This window comes from Sinohyriopsis cumingii, chromosome 12, assembly GCF_028554795.1.
Source record: "Sinohyriopsis cumingii isolate HCF-2022 chromosome 12, ASM2855479v2, whole genome shotgun sequence".
Lineage (NCBI taxonomy): Eukaryota > Metazoa > Mollusca > Bivalvia > Unionida > Unionidae > Sinohyriopsis > Sinohyriopsis cumingii.
This window is the reverse complement of record NC_142972.1, coordinates 42,170,096-42,191,070: the sequence shown is the minus strand read 5'-3', so window position 1 is coordinate 42,191,070 and position 20,975 is coordinate 42,170,096. Positions and strand designations below refer to the sequence as shown.

The window sequence follows — 20,975 nt, the reverse complement described above, 5'->3', positions numbered from 1 at the left end:
AGATATCCATGAGAGAGACATTGCCTTCACTCTGGGCTTAAACAGCACCTACCTTCATGTCTTTCCATAGCCTCCAAGGACATTCCTGTAAATTGCATACATCATCATATATACATTCAGAGCACCCAATTTGAGGCTCCTCGTCAGCTCTGGGGTCTTTCCTCATCTGACAAATCGAGTAATGGCACATACCTGGACTATTTTTCTGGTGGCAACCTCAGGTTACCTGAACAACATCCTGCAGCAACATCAGCGAGCTCTAATAGTCATGATTGCCCTTGTTACTAGAATTACTGCATGATGTGTTCAACATATGAAAATTGTGTATTATTTATTTTACTGGTTTTGTTGATATTTAATTAAACTCCAGTTGATACAATAAAACCACCTAGCTATGCATTTTAAAATCCTAAAGTGCAAAATTCTTATTGCCTATAGAGCTGCTAAGTCTAAGAAAAGGTATATCACAGGTAAGAATGTGTATATCACAAGTAAGAACATCGTTAGATGTACTGTGATCAGTTAGAAAGGTTTTCTGGTAGCAGTGACTTGAGGTTTTCATTATATTGCTTCTTGCAATATTTAATTTTATTTCTGAACGAAAATGGTGTAAATCTGACCACCAACATATCTACACTTATTTTGTGAAATTTGAAAACCAGACCTTGGGTACAGGTCACAGGGCATTGCTTGCATTTTAGTACTTATGGACACAGTGACTTGTACATATACAAGTTCATGTTAGCCTTACTTTTTAGTTCAGTTGCATTCTAATGAACAAGTTAATAATCAGAACTGACATTGATTTTGAGTCTAAAGTCTTGATGTGGATTTGAACTGTCCTGACATGTAAGCATAATTTATCCCAGTTTTTGATATATCTGAAGAATACCTTGAATAAAATTAAATAACTTTGTTGTTTTTTTTCTCTCAGGTATTACTTATATATACATTGAACCAAACTTAGCATGTAGTTACATCTTGACATTGTCAAAGACAAATGATTTCTGTCAGTGATAACAGGTTCAAGGTCCAATACCATAATAAGGAAATTTGTTTTTGTAATTACAAGTATCTTGTGAACATGTCAGCTTAAATATAAGAAAATAGTTTTATTACCAAATTTGATATGTTGGAGTTTCTTAATTTCAGTACTCAGCAGTTAAGAAGAAGACTTCATGGATAATTATTTTTTGCCACTAAAGTGGCAATCCCTTTGAGGGACTCTTGTTCAGTTTCATGATAGTAGAAATGTGAGTCTCAATATTCTTCCCAGTCAGTCTGCTTGTCATTTAATTTTTTTATTGTGTAATTTTTTAAAACAATAAAGCTCTTATTATTTCTCAGTTTCAATTTTGAGTTAAGTTAATGTCTGAATTGATGCATTAGCTGGGGACAGAACTTAAGCCACACACACATCTTTACAGGTTGACATGGTTTCTACAGCCTTGAAAAACCCTTGAATTTGATCAGTTGCCTTGAAAAATCCTCGAATTGGATCAATTGCCATGAAAAATCCTTGAATTGGAGGGTTTGCCTTGAAAATAAGTCTTGTATCCTTGAAAAGTCCTTGAATCTCTTGAGAAACTCCTTTAACTTTTCCCAAAATTCCTCTCATTTTTCTTAAGGAATACAAAACATCAAAAGTATATCACTTTGTAAGCTTAACAATTTCATTATTTACATATGTTCCAAAATTAATAGATTAAACATACAACAGTGGATAAAAAGTGGGTGGATCCAATGACACATGATGTGGATAGTTACCAAATAGTGTCCATTTGTTCATGTGGCATGCTAATTATGTTTTTTCTTCTAATTTTGTACCTATTTATTTGGTGATAAGCAACCCAACTTAGTTAAGTTGCCATAACAGCAAAATATTCCTTGTAAACTTTTGGAAGTCCTTAAAAACTTGGAAAACAAATCTATTGGTCTTTACAAACCATAGTTATCTTTCATGTCTCTTTTTTGCAGGCCAAGAACATCATCCTACATGAGAACGAAGAGTTTGACCCAATAACAGGGTTACAACAGAAGACTCATTATGGAAGGCCAAACTGGAACAAGATCTTCCCATCAATTGCTGATGCTCATCCAGAGTAAGTTATTAGTACTGTATTCTCTTACATTTTGTAACTCATGCCATGTCCTTGCATTTGGAGATGGGACGTGATATCAGTCTTGGAATCAGTTATCAAAAGCTTATGATTGATAATATTCTGATAATTTTTCTCTGCAGTTATAATCTTCAATCCTTCTTTTCTCCCACTACTCTGAGTACCATAAATTGTACCATTCAGCCTTTGCTTTTGTAAGTTGTGGATCTAAATGTGATTGGATTGGCATAATGACAAAATATGCCCTGTCTTGAATTCATCAAAATGGGAATCAAGGAATATTACCAGTCAGTGTCTTGTGAATTACAGCCATTATTGCCAAGCCTGCCATGGGAGTTGAAGTCTCATTGCTTTTTGAGTGGTGTTAAAATAAAATTGCTAATGATAAATTTTGATCCACCACTCACAGATGTCACATATAAAACAAGTTAGATGTAAAAGATCTTACCTGCCATGAGATTTTGTTTATTTAATGCAGTAGCGAGAATGTTTTATGTTGACCGAGAACTCGGATTTCGGATTTGTGATTGTATGTTATACCACCCAGCAGTCTGCAGGAAGTATTTGAAGTACTAAGATCTAATTAAATTTACAGCTGTCTGTTGAACTACAGACATATATTAAGGAAAGAAAGGCTTATTTAATTGCTCAAAAAAAAGTTTTAATAAAATATATGTCCTCATTTTCATCCATTTCAAACATATCTTGAGTATAATTGAGACAAATATTTTTGTTCAGGAATTTAAGAGTGAATTGGACAGGAAAAAAGAGTTCCTTCAGATGATCAGTTTCTACACTTTAGAAACAATCTTTCACCTTTCCAAGTTACCATCATGATAGCCACTATATTTCCACTCATACCTTGCACCCATCTCAAATTTTTCTTCTGCCCATCAGCATACGCTCGTATTTGCCTTTGTTAGAAACACTTGTGGACCGATGACTACCAGTTTTGACAGACGTCATCTTTTAAAAAGCTTCTCCAAACCAAGCATCCCTGCATGACGGTTTATCAGTTCTATATAAATATTGCATTTTTTTCATCCAATATGGCATCAGTTACAAAAATAGAAAAGCTTAAATTGTTTTCTCCAAACCATGAGGGCCTTTCATTTTTTTTTTACAGATGATGTCAATGTCACTATCCAGTACAGCTGCCATTTGTAGAATTAGAAAATATTTAAGCCAGTTCTCTCAAAACTTTTGAAGAGAATTATTTGAATCATCATATGAAATTGTGTTGTGATAATTCTCAGTTAATATATTGACAACTGATTTTAGCTCACCAGTACAAAAGTCATGAAACGCTTATGCTAGTTGTGGGTTTTGCCAGAATTTTCATATTGTAGTATATTATGATCTTAACCAATCAGTTTTGTTGTATGCAGGTTGTTCGCAATGTACATAAACACAAGTGGATTGGCAAACTTAGTTGTCTCTCAGACATTGTTTTTAGTCTCTTACTTTGTTTCTGTTATGTTAATCTATCTGTTCATCCATCCAAAGAAACTTGTTTTTACATTTACACAAAAACCACTGAATGTAGACAAATTAATCTCATAATTTTGATCTATAAGCACATGTCGATGACCCGATTTAATATTTAGGTGATTACAGCAATTTAAAAATTTTCTCAAACTAAATTTAGTAGGCACAATTTTGCCCCACAGCAGAAATATACTATCCACCCCCCAAATCCAGTTCAGTCTATTGTTACTTTGATCTATCCACTCATGGCATAAATATTAATTTATAGTATCCCCTTACTGATTGAGAAGCAAATTAATTCACATAAACAGTAATTCAGGCAACATTTGTATTACTCTGAATGGTTATTTCTTGAGAAATCATTTCAATCAAAACTTTGTTTTCTTTGACATCTACAGTCCAACATTCAAGATAGATTGCGTAGTAATTTTTTATTCTAGATTCATGTTTCAGTAGAGTTGTTATACCATCTTATTTAATTTTGTGTTTCATTTCAGAAAAGAGATAGGAGTATTTTTCTGTGGACCCAAAAAGTTATCAAAGACCCTTCACAAAGCTTGTAATCAGTATTCCAAAACTGGGACCAAATTCTTCTACAACAAGGAGAGTTTTTAAAATATTACTGTTACAGTATGTTACAAAATTTTAATTGTGATAACAAAGTTGGCAGTTTGCTTTGCCCAACCTGGATGCCAGTTGTCCCTATTCTTGCCTAGTCTGAAACCTTCTCCAAGGAACTTCATGAAGAACATTTGTACATGGAGACATTTTGTACACATAATTGTGGAGGTGACCTTATAAAGATTTTGCACTTCCTATCTAACTTTTAATATATTTATAGCAAATGTTTTTTGTCAAGCCCACATTAGAGAGAATCAAGACAGCAATTACTTTTCCTGAAATGTCAACATTTGTAAATTTTGGGTTAATGTATTTTAGCAATGTTTTCAATTTGTCATGGCTCATGGGCTCAACTTGTGGGCCCTGACATTCTTGTAGAATTATCTTGTCATGTCAGTATAACTACAAAAAGCTATTTAATGCATAAGTGATTCATACATTTCAGGATGAGCACACAGTGGATTCTTCTATAAATTGTCAACTTCTCATCAATATTGCAGATTTGCTGAGGATGTGATAATTTGTGCAAATTCATTTAGTTATTTGGCATTTTTGAATTATTTCATCTCTGTAGATATTTCTGAAAGCTAGTAATTATAAAACTTTCAAGATATTGTTGGTTAGATCTGAATTACGTGTAGATTATTATATTAAAGATAATGCCATGGTGAATAAAAGGAGTGTGTTTGGGGACAAGACGAAAATGCCGTCCATTCTTGATGTTTAAAGAATGGATTTTGCAGGCAGAAAATTTTTACATTTATTATATTCCAACATTTTTGTGTGGATTCGGATGATATTTTATATATCATTTCGTTGCATTATTGTGGTCACCCTGCATGGTATTTCTTCATCTATTTCAGTATATCCTGATCAACTAATCAGAGACATTCTGTCTTACTCTCATTGAACAATTTGACTTTGTCACTTCTCCTTGTGTTTGAAACCTAACAATTATGGGTTTATCTTATGATAAGTATCTAAACATACAGGCCAGATTTCAAAGATATTTAAAGACCATCAGTATTTTCTTTTAATTTCAGAGTTTTTAGTTTTATTACAGTTCTTGTGCTCAATATTTTCGTGACTAAATCGCCTGATCTTTTTCTCAAATTAGACATAATCTTTGCAAGTGACATAACATTAATATGGCCCTGTCTGTTTTATAACTTGAAGATCGTTATTAGTTTACACCATGTAAGAAATTTATGAAAACAGTTAATTTATATTATATATCATATGCTGCTTGGTGTTATATCATTCTGATTGGTTTCATAAATATCATGCATGGTATAACACTCTGACTGATTTCATAAATATTATGTGTTATCATTCTGACTGGTTTCATCAAGGTCAAGCATGTTTTATCATTCTGACAGGTTTGATAAATATGCATCTGCTATCTTTCTGACTGGTTTCATAAATATATGTTGTATCATTCTAACTAGTGTCAGAAATAACATGCATGTTATATCATCCTGATTAGTTTTATAAATGTCATGTATGTTAAATCCTTCTGACCGGTTTTCATAATTATCATGCGTGTTATATCATTCTGACTGGTTTCATAAATGTCATGCAAATTGTGTCATTTTGATTGGTTTCATATTGGTTTCATAAATGTCATATTTAATGAACACAGCTTTAAGATTTTCTTTCTCACCTAATCTTTTTAGTTCATGGAAGCATTTGTAAGTAATGTACAAAGGTGGTATGTCACCGTGACATGAAAGTTTTATGACATTATTAGATGAATCTTATCCAAAAGAGATGAGTCTAGATTTAAAGTTTTACCTTTGTTCACATACTTGCATATTTATTTCTGTGATGCTCAAATTTGCTTTAAGATTAACATGTATGCTTACAGTATCTATGGTTATGATGCTCAAAATTGAAATGCCCCTACCAACACATACTCTAATGTGAAGTAAGAGTTCTATCCCATTGCAACCTGTTGGTGGTCTTTAGAGAAAATAAAGCATTACTTTCAATGACATGTTAATTCAGATGCATTTAAAAAATTAAAAAATATCAGAGACATTTTTGTTCTGCCCTGTCCATCATCTTTTGTCCCACTGCTTACATCAGGGACATTTTTATTCTGCCCTGTCCAACTTTTGCCCCACTGCTTACATCAGGGACATTTGCATTCTGCCCTGTCCATCATCTTTTGCCCTACTGCTTACATCAGGGACATTTGCATTCTGCCCTGTCCATCATCTTTTGCCCTACTGCTTACATCAGGGATATTTTTATTCTGCCCTGTCCATCATCTTTTGCCCCACTGCTTACATCAGGGACATTTTTATTCTGCCCTATCCATCTTTTGCCCCACTGCTTACATCAGGGACATTTTTATTCTGCCCTGTCCATCATCTTTTGCCCTACTGCTTACATCAGGGACATTTTCATTCAGTCCTGTCCATCATCTTTTGCCCTACTGCTTACATCAGGGACATTTTCATTCTGCCCTGTCCATCATCTTTTGCCCTACTGCTTACATCAGGGACATTTTTATTCTGCCCTGTCCATCATCTTTTGCCCTACTGCTTACATCAAGGACATTTTTATTCTGCCCTGTCCATCATCTTTTGCCCTACTGCTTACATCAGGGACATTTTTATTCTGCCCTGTCCATCATCTTTTGCCCTACTGTTTACATCAGGGACATTTTCATTCTGCCCTGTCCATCATCTTTTGCCCTACTGCTTACATCAAGGACATTTTTATTCTGCCCTGTCCATCATCTTTTGCCCTACTGCTTACATCAGGGACATTTTCATTCTGCCCTGTCGATCATCTTTTGCCCTACTGCTTACATCAGGGACATTTTCATTCAGTCCTGTTCATCTCTTTGTCCCAGTAACCTAAGCTTGTTTTCATAGTTATACAAAAACCACTTGATATAGACAGGTAGGCATACTTATTTCCATATTGAGATGACTTGATCATATTTTCATTAAATTTTGTTAATTTTTTGTTTAAATAAGTATTCTTTTTACTTGGATTGTATTTTTATGTGCAAACTGATTTAGAGATTTTTAAAAGCTTTTTATACTTTTAGACTTGCATGTTTTGGGTGAAAAATTGTTAGCACAACTGTGCAAACAGTATTAAACCTTGTCCCATGTTGTTTAGAATAAATATTTATTTGCAAATGTGCAATGACCTGATTTATGTTTCTGTGCTGTTTAAGTTATTTGCAGCTGTATCAGGTTTTCAAACCATGTTGACTGTTTTTGTTTGCACTGTGAGCATGTGTTCACAAATGCAGACACAAAATTTAGTTTTCAACGTATTATTAAAAGTAGCATTTTCATCATAGATGGTTATAATTTTCTATGAAAGCTCAGAATAGTTTTTTCAGTCTATATCCTAAGTTTCTTGCTCAGATGAACAAATTTTCACAAATTAGTACATTTTTATTTAGAAATCTATTCATGTTTGTTAATCTTTCTCAGTTGTATAGAGATTTGCATGCATGTATTATAACACCATGTAGACAGAACATAGAAAACATGTTTTATCTAGAATACTATATGTATTTCAATGCCATTTGTTTAATAAAGCCAAAATGTATTTTCTTTACTTGTCAATAATATTTATAACAATGAAGCCTTGGGTACATAATTTTTGTTCATGTATTTAATATTTAGATTTATTAACTCATTTTGCTCTATTGATAGCAATCAGAGAATGTCATGTTTTACCATTACTTTCCTTGCTATTCCAGTCTGTCATCTTTTGGGATATATATATAAACTAAATTTTGCATCACAATATCACAATAACTGACACTTCAGTGTATATATTGTTTGCAGTTGGACTCAATTTCTAAGTGAGTATATACAATAGCAGTGAAAATGAATGAATTCACATTATATTGTTTTGTGTATGACAGATGATTAGAGAAAATGAAGGTTGATTTACTTATTAAATTTATTTATATGTCTACATCTCATATATTCTCATATAAAATCTTTTCAGTTCTGCTTACCTAGTCATAAATTTCCTTTCCTTAAAGGTTAATTATATAATCAATGTGATAAATATGTTTCAAAATGTAATTATGCAACATTGGTAAACTTTTGACACATGTTAACATATTCATTTTTGTACTATATAATGTATTCTCATATGTCTATTCAATACAGCTAATTTTTAAAGATTTCATGGTTTTAAATCTTCTTCATTCCCCAGTCTGTAAGGCCATGTAAGCTAATTCTGTGATTCTGCGTCTGTCATGTGTCATCTGGTATACATTGCTCAGTGCCTACTGTTTTCAACTCCTTGCAAACAAACTTCTGGACTAAACTCAGTCTAATTTAATAATAAGCATTCTGGATTGGAAACCTTTCAAGTTTGTGCAAATGATGTCAATTAGCACTCAGATGTGACCACAGAAAGACTCAACAGTGTTGCATATTTGACAGAAAGCCTCTTGGTAACATTTGAAATTTGTACAAATGATGCCAATCTTCTGTCAAATATGACAGCTAATAACTAGCAATTTAAAAATGTTTTAAACGATTTCTTGAGAGAACTACCCAACAAAATGAAACAGAATGGATCCTCATATTATGAATGATGCTCGCCTACCATGGAAAATAACCACTGTTATTAAAACAAAACTTCTAAATGGCTTCTTCTCCAAAGTCACTGTACAAAAATAGAATTGTAATACAATTTTACAGACAGCATCCTGGCGTCGAAACCTAACAATTTTTTACCACTGCTGCTGACCAGTTTCATATGTATGGCATTTTTAAAAGTAGGGAAAACTTTAAATGAAATCTTTTAAAAAACCACGCTCTAGAACATAACCAGATTTGTTAAAAGCATGTCAGTACCAAGGCCTTAAAAATTATCGCATATGGACATCTGTATCCATATATGGCTACCAGACTAGAAAACAAACTTTCAACCAACTCTCAAAACACTTGAGAGAATTAAAGTAAAGTTTACAGATAGCATCCTGTATGCCCAGAATACTTGGCCAGTCGCTCAGGTATTTGGCTGTTAGGCCAAAGTCAGTCATGTGAGCAATCTCAATCCCACCTGGGCCTCTTGACTTTTATATCTGCATGAATTCTGCATCCTGCAACAGGAGTACTATAAATGCTACATTATATGACTGCCATGTGGTAAATAGTATTATATTTATTGTATGCAAATCCCATTTCTTTTGTAAGATAATTTGGTACTAAAAGATAAAATGCCCATTTAACTTGACTGCTGTCCTACTGTTACTGTGACTTTAACCCTTTGCTTCCCATATAAAAATCTAACCCTGTTAACTGTGCCTCCCACAAGTCATTCACGACATCACAGTGTGGTTCCCCATAATAAAAAAACATCAACTGTAAGGCAACGTCATCATGAGGAAATTAAATTCTTTATATTCTTGCATTGCTGGATGAACCTCAAAATAAAAACTATTCATTTCCACCACAAGTTAGCATTTGTTTTCATTGCTGGATTGCAAGGTACTTTTTGTCAACAATTCATAATGAAAAAAGTTTTGAAGCACAAGTTGCTATGTTTTCAACATAGAAACTTGTGCTTCAAAACTTAAAACCTCAACATGAAGATACCGGTATGTATTTAATAAGCATACATGGTGAAAGCATTTTTACAAATATTTTGGTGAACATTTGCACTGCTGTGCTTGTGTTATATTCTTTGTAATATCAGTCTGAAGCCACTAGTGAATTGGTCAACCGCCAGTTAGGTAATAATGGCGGACATCATGGTATATAGGCAGTACCTCTTCATTAGACTGGCTGTAATTCATTGGGCACATACATAAAGGATAATATTGAATTTATAAGAAACATATTATAAACCTCTTGTGATTTAATATTTAGCTATTTTTAAAAAAATTATGGTCCAAAATGTATTGGACTATGCAAAGTTGGAGAATTTAATGTCAAGTTTGTTTTCTTACATCACTTATTTTGTGATAATAAAATAAAATAAATCATGTCTAACCAGTAAGCAACAATATTACAAGTACATACTAATTATTAAAACCTATAATTTGAAAATACTTTTTATAACAAAATTAAAATGTGTTGTCACATTTTTTTAAAAATCCATTTCTAAAAATAGATGCACAGACATGGTATGCGTGGCACCATTTTACTCTTGGTCTTAGTCCAATATATTGGAAATGGGGATCTATTTCATTCAAGGATGGACTTTACTGCTTCAGTTCATTGTCAAAGAATAGCCAAGTTAATGCTTTGTTGACAACAATGAAATTAAACATCAAAGTCTTGAAGTTATTATAAATTTAGAGCCTAAAAATATTTGTACTTAAGGTGTTACTAATTATAGATTCTTCATGTGGAATTAAATTGCTTTCACAAGAACATATTTTCTAAAGTTGTTAATTCTCTTGGCCTGATTTCCGTATTTGGGCATATTAAAGGTTATTACAAACATATTTTAATATGTGTTCTTATATGCCATTAATGTTGTGGTTACAGATAGGTAAAGTCATACATGTGTATATAAGAAAAAAATGTCTAATGTTTCATTTCATTGAAGACCTGATCTCAAATATAAATATAAACTATTTAGGAAATATCTTGTTTTCAGACTTTCATGTTGAGGAAATATACCCAAACATGACAATAACAAAAACTTTCTATAATTGCATTGGAGTACATCATAGTTGTAAAATATGAAACAGTATTCTGCAAATTTTGTGTGAAATATGAAATACAATGGGAGATATTGCAGTGGAAGAAACCACATTAAAGATGAAAAGTATTCTATCAGGATAAGCATATGACATGTATACTTAACAACGAGAAGTATAGCACATACTCCAAAAATAGAAACAAGATAAATTTGTCTCTGTTTTGCAATGGTTATTTGGCAAATTATGATAAACTTTCTCATTAAAACTGTTACATTAATAAGACAATGGTTTCTTATGGAAACTTTATCAAAATGTTAGAACCAGATTCTCTTATCAGCGGTAAAATTATTTTTCATTTGTTCTGTCTTGATGATGAGAGTTATATTATTGCAAAAGCTGAGACGTTAAAAATATCTCTAAAAGTCTTATATAAGGGGTGTTTCTGGATCAAACCACTATTTTGTTTGATGACGGCAATGATTCAATAACATGTCCTCAGTAAGTAAACAATTATGAAATAAATTTTGCTGCCTCAATAAAATTGTTTTTGTAATTGTTTAGACTAATTTGAGGGGGCCGGGGGGGGTGAGAATTATGTTGTCATCCAATACAAAATAGGGTTTTGGGCCAGAAACCACCTTTTAAAAGACTACTCAGCTGATCATCAGCCGACGGTGCAATCACATACAAGTGATCCGATGTTAACCATCTCAAAATTATATCTAATGACAGCTGAACTTTTCCTGATCCAGCTGTACAATGATTACTGCACGAACTTTTGGGGGGAAATATTAAATCGGTTCCATCGGAACTATGCAAAGGTTGTTTAGGTGATGCTTGTGCAGAGAAATCATTGACAGCAAATTTTCTTTTTTGTGATGCGACTGAATAATACAATTATTGTAAAATACAATCATGTCTTCATATTGTGTGCAATGTCGCATGAAAACTCATACTGCCAAATCCAACTTGAGTTTTAACATGTAATGGTAGAGCAGCAATAGCTGCAACTTTTGTAGGATGTCAGGCATAAACGTTCACATTCTTTTGAACTGAAAATTCTGATTTTAAAAATTTCATCGGCGGTGTTATTGCAGCTGCATAACAAAATTACCAGTAGAGTAACATCCTAGTGATACACATACAGCTGGATATAATTATTGTGGGCTTAGTAAACAACTTGATATACGACTTGTCTTGATTCTAACAACCAGTCAAAGCCCGAAGAAGCACGGATTAATCGAATTGATGCTGTATGCTACCGTCACGATCGTGTTTATAAAACATCATAAGATTTCTGTGTACGTAAACATGCTGATATAGATCTAATCCATGACTTGAATGTGGTTAATCTAAGACATTGAAGAACGAATCACTAGATGAATCATTGAAGTGGGTATAAAGGTCAAGATTGCTTTGAGAGGTTCCACCTCCCGCAAATAAGATCAACTCATTGGATGTAAAACATGTTAATATAATCAGCACAAACATTTTTTCTGTGCGGATTTTATCCAAAATATATTGCTATCTCCACGGTTATTGAAGAGGTGATGCTGCTGTTGACAAAATGGCAAGTGCATCAGAGGTCACCAACGATGCTGCTTGAGCACGGTTAGCCAGACAAGTGTAGTGGCAAATTTAAAACCAGGGCCAATAAATGAAAATTGCTTGGTTTGATGTACAAATACCAAATGAGGTTCATCAAGCCTCTACTTGATCATATTCGTGATTGCGGCTCACAAGCACATATACAAATAAGCGTTAACCATTGTTGATGATGCAAGCAGATACAAAGAAGCTGAAACATTCATGTCTACTGATTTAGCAAATGTCAATGATGCTCTTAAACTTATTTATGCGTGCGAACCATTAACCTAGCCACAATTATTACAAGGTGATCCAAGTAAAGAAGGTTTCAGATTTGTTGCTGCACTGTTAAGAAAATATAAAGTGCGAGTTCGTGTTAGACATATTAATACACATCATGACCAAGTTATTGTGGAATGATTACTCGCATACTCATGGAACGATTATTTGGACATCAATACGCACAACAAATATTAATGCAATTTTGGAGTGCTCACATTCTGAATGCAGAGCGATCACACAAATGGATAACACAACTTCCATTAGTCACACAAGGACTAAATTATTAAACCATACATGTAATTGGTTTAAAACCAGGTAATGCGATTCAACAAAAGGCTGTCACTGTTACTCATAATAACCACTTGAGGCAAGGCCTCTAGCTGAGAATTTGTGCGAGAGGAGTTGCAAGTTGTTCCAGCAATTACGGAATTACCCTCAAGAAATATTGTATTGATCATAAGATGATTCACTACCCAAGACACTTCAAGACTGTCCCAAAACAATCTCACCTACCCATTATACATTTATACAATTAAAAAAATAAAATAAAAAGTAAAAAAGTAAAAATTATAATTATGCATTGCATAATTATCGTTTAACATCAGTAGAATGTTTACCCTTGTCTGTCATCGCCAAAGGAAAGACCCCAGGACACCCCAAGATTCTATAAAACATCACAAGACACCTAAAATTATGTTTTACATTTTAAATTCTTTATCACTTGACCAAAAAAATGTTTTAATTTAATCTTAATTACCCCCAAAATTGAAAATTACAAATACAAGAAATGTTTTAAGTTCAGTCCACCACAGTGGCGTAGAGTTTCGTTCGTGCATCTGATTCTAAGTACTGAATAAGAGCATTCTGTTACATATGGATAAATGAATAATAAAATAATAAATGCTCTGCAAAGTAATTGAATGCTCATTTAATTTTCATTTATCCCTATATATCCAGGCCATACCACGAGGAGGCGCTCTTTCCATGGCCCATTTTTTTTGGTGTTCTTCGTATATTTTTTTCTTTTTTTTTTTTCTTTTTTCAATTTTTTAAAAAAATTATTTCTAATAGATTTCGAGTACATTTTTGTCTTCTCGGTTGCTGTTTGTTCAAATTTCCATGGCCCATTTTTATTGATGTTCTTCGTATTATTTTTTTATCATTTTTTTAAAAAATTTTATTATATTTTTTATTTCTATTAGATCTTGAGTACATTTTTTTTTTGCTGATTTTCCTTGTTGGTATCATTTATGAAGAAGTCTCAAAACACACAATCATCGTTTTTTTGTCCTTTCGTTCACAGGACGCCGTCGCTGTCCCGGTTTACGTGCAATTCCTTTCGCCTTATTAATGACGCAAAATTTTCCATCTTTTGATTTTAAGAATTTTGCATTTTTCCTGCATTTTGAATCCACGAGAAAATTTTGGAAAAGTTCGTTTTTTTCTTCTTCAGACTTGCAACGCCAGACTGCATCATGAACACGGTAGATTCGTTCTTCATTAGTCAGTTGATAATTTCCTGTGTCATGTAGAGAACTTCTGTAATCCATAAAATGCAAGTCTGTAACGCCGTAAAGTTTGTGTATTAAATCTTTAGTATGTTTAGGCTTCCAGTCAACGGAAATTTTTAAAATATCGTTGATGGACTCTGCATTGTTATTGGTCCAGTGTTTGTTTTCTTTGTTCTGTCGATTTGGTTCAGACACAAATTTTCGAAGTCTTAGGTCTAGATTCTTGACATAGTATTGTTCTTTTATTAATTGCTCAAGTTTTTCAGAACGGTTTTCAGACTCGATGGTAGTATTGGCGTCCACGATACCTTCGCTACCAAATAGAGACCTCATGACTGTATCGCGCTCTACCTTGTCAATTCCTACCTTGTTTTGTAGATAAAACTTAATCTTGTCTTTTAGATGTTTTGTGTACAAATATCGTCTAGAAGAAGGAAACACGTGTTCGATAGCCTTGGTCAGAGCTTTCTCGTCATCCGTGCCTAATTCCATATTCTCTGATATTCGCATTTCTATATTTTCCACATCATTATCAAGTTCTGTTGCCACGTGTTCCAGGAATGATTTGTACGTTTTATACGACGCGTCTTTGTGCAGAAGTAGAGGACCAAGAAATATAGGATGGTCATTTGTATTTTTCCTCATAACTCTCTGATTTTTGTACACAAACAATGTCACATAAAAGTTTCCAAGGCCGAATGTTCGGTCAGTGCCAATCGGTTGGTTCTTTGTGTTTGTTAAGAAGTGTTTCAGATTCTTTATTTGTTCTTTTGTGTAGCAGATAATTGATGGCACTTGTAATTTGTTGTGTATCACAGTTTGTACGTAAGGGTGTTCATTTAACATTCCCAACACATCTAAAATCTCATCAGCTATATTGGTGTTTCTTGCGCAGTTGCTTTTTTCTCTTTTTCTGGCATTATACTTCTGGTTTCGTATCACTCTGAAGTCATGTACACAATTCATGGAGTCATTTTTTTCAAGTAACGAAATAATTCTCTCGGTTGCTGTTTGTTCAAATTTTCGTTCAATTTTTCTATTGTTTTAGTGTTTGTTCTTGTGAATGTATGTCCACTATGCGCGTTCCCATGCGATTGTGAAGTTACTGGTTGAATTCCTTGGTATTCGAACAGCGCAACATTGCTCAAGGTTTGATCAACTTTATTTACAAAGTATGAGACCCTTTTCTTAAAATTTGGATCTCTCTTGAGAGTAGCGTAGTACCGGCTTAAAACGACAATGCTATCTTCAGCAGGTTGTGGTTCGAGAGGTTCCCAGTATACCTGAACTTTGCATCTTTTCTTAAGGCAGTACTTTTGATTTTTGTGCTCAACATTTATCAAGTGTCCATTTTTAATCCCAAATATTGATTTAACTGTGTTTCCCTTTGCAGTATCCCATACTCCACAATCGTCGTAAAATTCACATTTTTTCTTTGATTCCAATCGAGTTAAATTCATCGAGTTTTCCACTAACAGAAAACAATTAGACTTATTACCCGGTGGCATCTCACTGTGTACATATTCTTTTTTAGTGATCAGTTTGTATGATTCTTGACCAGAGTGCCACTGTCCTGATGTTAATTGTTTCACGTTTATAGGAACTGGGAAAGAGGCAGGTTTAGCATCATTTTCAACTTTCTCATCAGTGTTGTCACCGTTTTCTTCAGTTGACATAACAGAGTCATCATTGGTGATTGATTGATCGCTTTGCTGATCTACATTGTAATCTTTTTCTATTGAGAAACTGTGTATTGTCTCCGATAATGTCTTTGATGATGCTGACTTCTCGGTTCTGGTAATTTTAACATCCTTCTCCATGTTGTCCGTGACTTCGAAAGAAAATTTCTGCTTATTGCTTACGATTGGTGTACTCATTTCTGGAGGCTGAAATTGTTCGTTGTTTGCATGACTGCCAATATTTTTTAGAACCGGGACAAAACGATTGGCAGTCCAGATGTTACCACTTTTTGGACCAATTTTGCTCCATACTATGGTAAGCTGTGCATTGTTTATGATATCTTCTGCAGAAAATAATTTAGTCAACACTTCATGAGTTTTGTCCAACGGACCATTCATTCTAGGATACAGAGTCTGAACTGGTAAACCTACTACAGCAGAAAGGGCCATTATAGTCCATATTGATGAATATCCATCATCTGTGCAGCATGAAATGAGGGATTCCTCATAGTCATTGTCCATTAACTGGTCGAAGTCAGATCGTGACTTGTAAGTTTCAGCATTTCATGACATAGCACCCTTCGGATCTAATTATTAAGCGGACCCCTATTTGTCAGAGAAAAAGATTTTTTTGAAACAAAAATTTGTAACCGATTTATTTTATTTTTTTAATTGTATAAATGTATACTGGTTAGGTGAGAGTGTTTAGGGAGAGTCTTGGAGTGTCTTGGGGTAGTCTTGGGGTGTCTTGGGAGTAGTAAGGTGGGGCACCCTAGGGACAATGGGACTTAGCATTAAAAAGACCCCTGGGCAACTCTAGGGACAATGGAAATTTAACATGGAGAAAAATCGTGGGTTACTCTAGGGACAATGGGAATTTGACATAGAGTTTGGGTCTGTCTAGGGACAAGGGAAATTAACATGGGAATAGAGTTTGGGCTTGTCTAGGGACAAGGGGAATTGAATATGGGATTTTTTTTTTTTTTTTAAATTTTTTAAATTTAAATTTAAATTTAAATTTAAAAAAGGGTAGGCAATTGAAAGGCTATCTCTTTTCGAGAAATATGGCTGGCCCTAAAAAGGGCCTTTGGGTTTATGTTAATGTATTCATTAACATAAAGGGCACCGCATTGGTCTTCTTCTTGTCCTTAGGCTACGTCTCACTGTTGGTCCGTAAATCAGCACTCTTTTCAGGCATCCTTGTCTTTCAACGTAGATCCTACGTATCCACAGGCTGGTGTTTGTCCTGTGGACAACGGTCCACTTGGATCGGACATACATGAGCATGTCCATCCTAAACATCATGGAAGACACAAGGGTGGATGACTCAACTGTGGTCCACATCTTGAAGTGAAGAGAACAGGTGAATCAATGCAGTGAACTGCGCTTATTTATAGGTACAGGTAGGATTGAAACGGATTGAGTTCATTCACCAATCCAAACACGCGTTACAAAATTCAGTCAGCTCGCATCCAATCCGAAGAGAACAGTCTGTGATGTCACATGGTCTATATAGATTCGTTAGCGCTTGTGTGCAGTCAATCTATGCGACAGTGATTCAACATGACGGAAACTCAGAAAACGATCCATTGGGGTGCACCAACAGGGGAGACTGTCCAAGGGAACCCGGACTTACTTTCAGAAGAGGTGAATTGGGATTTTGTGGATTTTCTTTCCTCGCAAGAATTTGTTCCGGAACCTGCGTTACCTTCTTCATTACCGCAAGTGGAGAATTTTAGACAGAGACAGAAAGAAGAATTGGAGAAATTTATACAACGACAAAAGGAAGCGGAACAAGCTTTTCTCCTACAGCAACAGCAGCAAGAAGAAGAGGTAAGAAAAAAACAACAGCAACAACAGCAAGAAGAAGTAGCAGCAAAGAAACAAGAGGGTGAAAATCAAACGGTCACGGTACTGTTGGACATTTTAGCGGAGTTAAGAAGTCTGAAACAAATGTATCAGACTTCTTTATCACGACCGAAGAGAATACGACCTTCCCGAGCTAAACACGTTAACCCTGTGACTAAGCCTACCATACCACCCTTAGTGATTTCAACCCAATCATCATCATCATCAACATTACGCAGTCCAGAAGTAGGCCTTGGCTGTGGCAAAGGCTTAAGGCAGTTAAAGTTGATTGCTTAAACTCACCCCTACACCATGAAAATAGGCCCTTTTCAGGGCCACCCACATTTCTCGAAAAGAAATACAATTTCAATTTGCCAATAACTCAAAAAAAAAACCACCCATTTTACCCTTATAGTACGTGTCTGTGTATGAGTGCGTGAGTTTACGTTCTTATTTTAAAATCAAAACTCAAAGACACTTACCTTATATCATTAACTTATTCTTTTATCCATTTTTACAATCCAATTCACAATTCACAACACAACACTTTAATTAAAAGTTCATTGACTTCTTCTTTCTCCTTGTTTAGTCTCTCTGTTTTTTGAATTTCTTCACCGTCTTTTCCTCTTCTTTCTCCTCATCTTCTTCCCTTCTTCTTTTCTTCTCCTGTTTCTTTGCCTCTTGTAAATAGAATTGTCTTCTTTCTTCCTCTTCTTCCTCTGAAGAATCCCTCTCTTCCTCTGAAGAATCCCTCTCTTCTTCTGAAGAATTCTTCTTTTTTTCTGATTCCTCTTGTTTCTTTTTTGGGCAATCTGGAGACCAATGTCCTTTTTCTTTACAATAATAACAGGTATCTTTACTTTTGTCTTTTTTAGCCCCTGTTTTTTTTTTTTCTTTTTTGACGGTCTGGACACTCTGAAGACCAATGCCCTTTCTTCTGACAGATATAGCAAGTATCTTGACTTTTATCTCGAAAGGAAGGAGAGTAGTCCGTGTGCTGGTCTGAAGAGAATTTTCTAATGACCCCTCGCAAAGCTCTGACGAAACGTTCGATTTGGTTAGTCTCTTCCATCGTTGTGCTCGGCTTGAGAGTGAAATGAATAGTGAAAGGACAAGACACGCACCCTTTTATATACGCTGGTCTGCCATGACTATAAATTAGTTTATGGTGTTTACACTTGAGTCATTTGACGTTTTGTACTCAAGATGAAACGATCCCATTCATTCGAAAAGAAAGAAGAAGAAAGTAAGAGGCAGAAACGTGATCTATCGCCTCGTACCAGAGCTGAAATCTTGGCACAAATTCATGCCAGTGATTTTGAAGAGGACATGAGTGAACCAGAATTTGAAACCTCTAAACCAAGTTCGTCACCCTTAGTCAACCCTGAAAAATACTATTCCATTCGAGAGACGGAAAAGCGCTCCTCTAGAAAATTTAGAACCACGGCTTACACCTACACGGTGAAGTTTAAAGATTTCAAGGCCGACGTACCATTGGAGAAAGCAGAAGGGTTCATCACCGAGATGTGGGATTCTTTGCTCACCGCACTCAAGCGACAATGTCAACCCAAAGAAGACGATCGCTTGACACTATCCATAGATCACGACGGTTTGAAATCCCCTGTTTGGATCGAGTTTAGCAGACCTGCAGAACTAACCCCTTCCAAAATCATGGACAAGATTCAACACGTACAACAATCTAATGACCAGTTTGACATCACCGATGGTAAAGCCACACTGAAAATGGCCCACGTCTCTCTTCCTCAAGGGACAGGACGCAAAAAGATGTTATTGGTGGACGACCTTCGCAACACCAAAACAAGTCTCGTCCGAATTAACAACCCTCAAGACCAGATGTGTTTAGCCCGTGCCATCGTGGTGGGACGAACCTATGCCAACAAGAACGACACGGTAGAATGGAAAAGAACCTGGGAGAACATTCGAAAATCGAACAGAACCAAACAACGAAACGAAGCAGAACTCCTGTTACAACAAGCCGGACTGTCCAAAGACACACCCTGTGGCATTTCTGAGATGCAAAAATTGCAAGATGCCCTAGCTCCACGCTACACCTTGAAAGTGCCCCCTCAAGAAATGCGCGGGCCTCTGTTGTTTCGAGGCCTACATTTTAAGGACGGAAAATTACATTCATGTCTATTATCACGATGAACATTTCGATACCATTACCAGTATCACCGGATTCCTGGGATACAGTTATTATTGTGAGAAATATGATTATGGTTACAACAATCGAGAGCAACACAAGCATTGTGGAATGAAATGCCCAGGATGTTTGGCCTCTCCACCCTGTCTGAGCGAAGAACCAGTGCCTTGTTCAACTTGTCTGCGCACGTTTGTTAGCCCTACCTGTTACCAACAACATTTGAAAACACAAGGTTCACAGAAGAAATGTGCTTGTCAACTCCTGAGATTGTGCCCTACGTGTGGACAAGGCATACTTACCAATAATGCCAAGGCACACGTATGTCGAGGAAAGAAAAAATGTCACATTTGTCACCACATCGTGGACTTGGAACACCAATGCTACGTGCAAAAATACCAACTCCCACCAGAGAAAGAGGACGGTCACAAGAAGAAAGGCAATTTCATCTTTTTCGATTTCGAATGCATGCAAGAGACCGGCATTCACATTCCTAATTTTTGCGTGGCTCATCGAGCGTGCGAGAAGTGCATTCAAGAACCTATCTTCAGTCATTGCCCTCACTGCAGCAAGATTCCTGGAGGGCGTGAAAAAATCTTTCGGGGACCGAACACGTTAGCCGATTTTGCCCAATGGGTTTTAGACCCCATCGACAAGACGTGGAGCCAAGAGGACATCGAACGTTACGGAGATTGTTATCGTCATGCCACGGTGATGGCTCACAATTTTTCCGGATACGATGGACAGTTTCTTTTGAGGTACCATACGGAACATGGCACCGAACGTCCTAAAGTCACTTTGAACGGAGCCAAAATCATTTTCATGCAAGTGGGACAAGTGCAGTTTAAAGATTCGATGAGCTATTTGGCCATGCCTTTGAGTCGAATGCCTAAAACGTTTGGAATGACAGAAATGGCTAAAGGGTACTTTCCACACTTTTTCAATACGGAAGCCAATCAACACGCCGTTCTACCCCATTTGCCTGAGGCTCACTATTACGACCCCGACAACATGCGTACCGAACAACGA

The 20,975-nt window shown here is 35.5% G+C and overlaps 1 protein-coding gene and 1 pseudogene across 1 annotated transcript in view; one reads left to right on the top strand and one right to left on the bottom strand.

The window, feature by feature from the left end:
- The window catches only part of LOC149786333 (NADPH oxidase 2-like), a 57,244-nt gene extending 48,847 nt beyond the window's left edge, over positions 1-8,397 (top strand). The window contains exons 14-15 of the mRNA XM_089976743.1: positions 1,978-2,102; positions 4,106-8,397. Coding sequence (XP_089832869.1) covers positions 1,978-2,102; positions 4,106-4,223 — 243 coding nt within the window. The 3' untranslated portion in view covers positions 4,224-8,397. The remainder of the gene's footprint in view (positions 1-1,977; positions 2,103-4,105) is intronic.
- A 5,624-nt stretch (positions 8,398-14,021) lies between these two features.
- Positions 14,022-16,459, bottom strand: LOC149786332 (uncharacterized; annotated as a pseudogene).
- Positions 16,460-20,975: the final 4,516 nt, after the last annotated feature.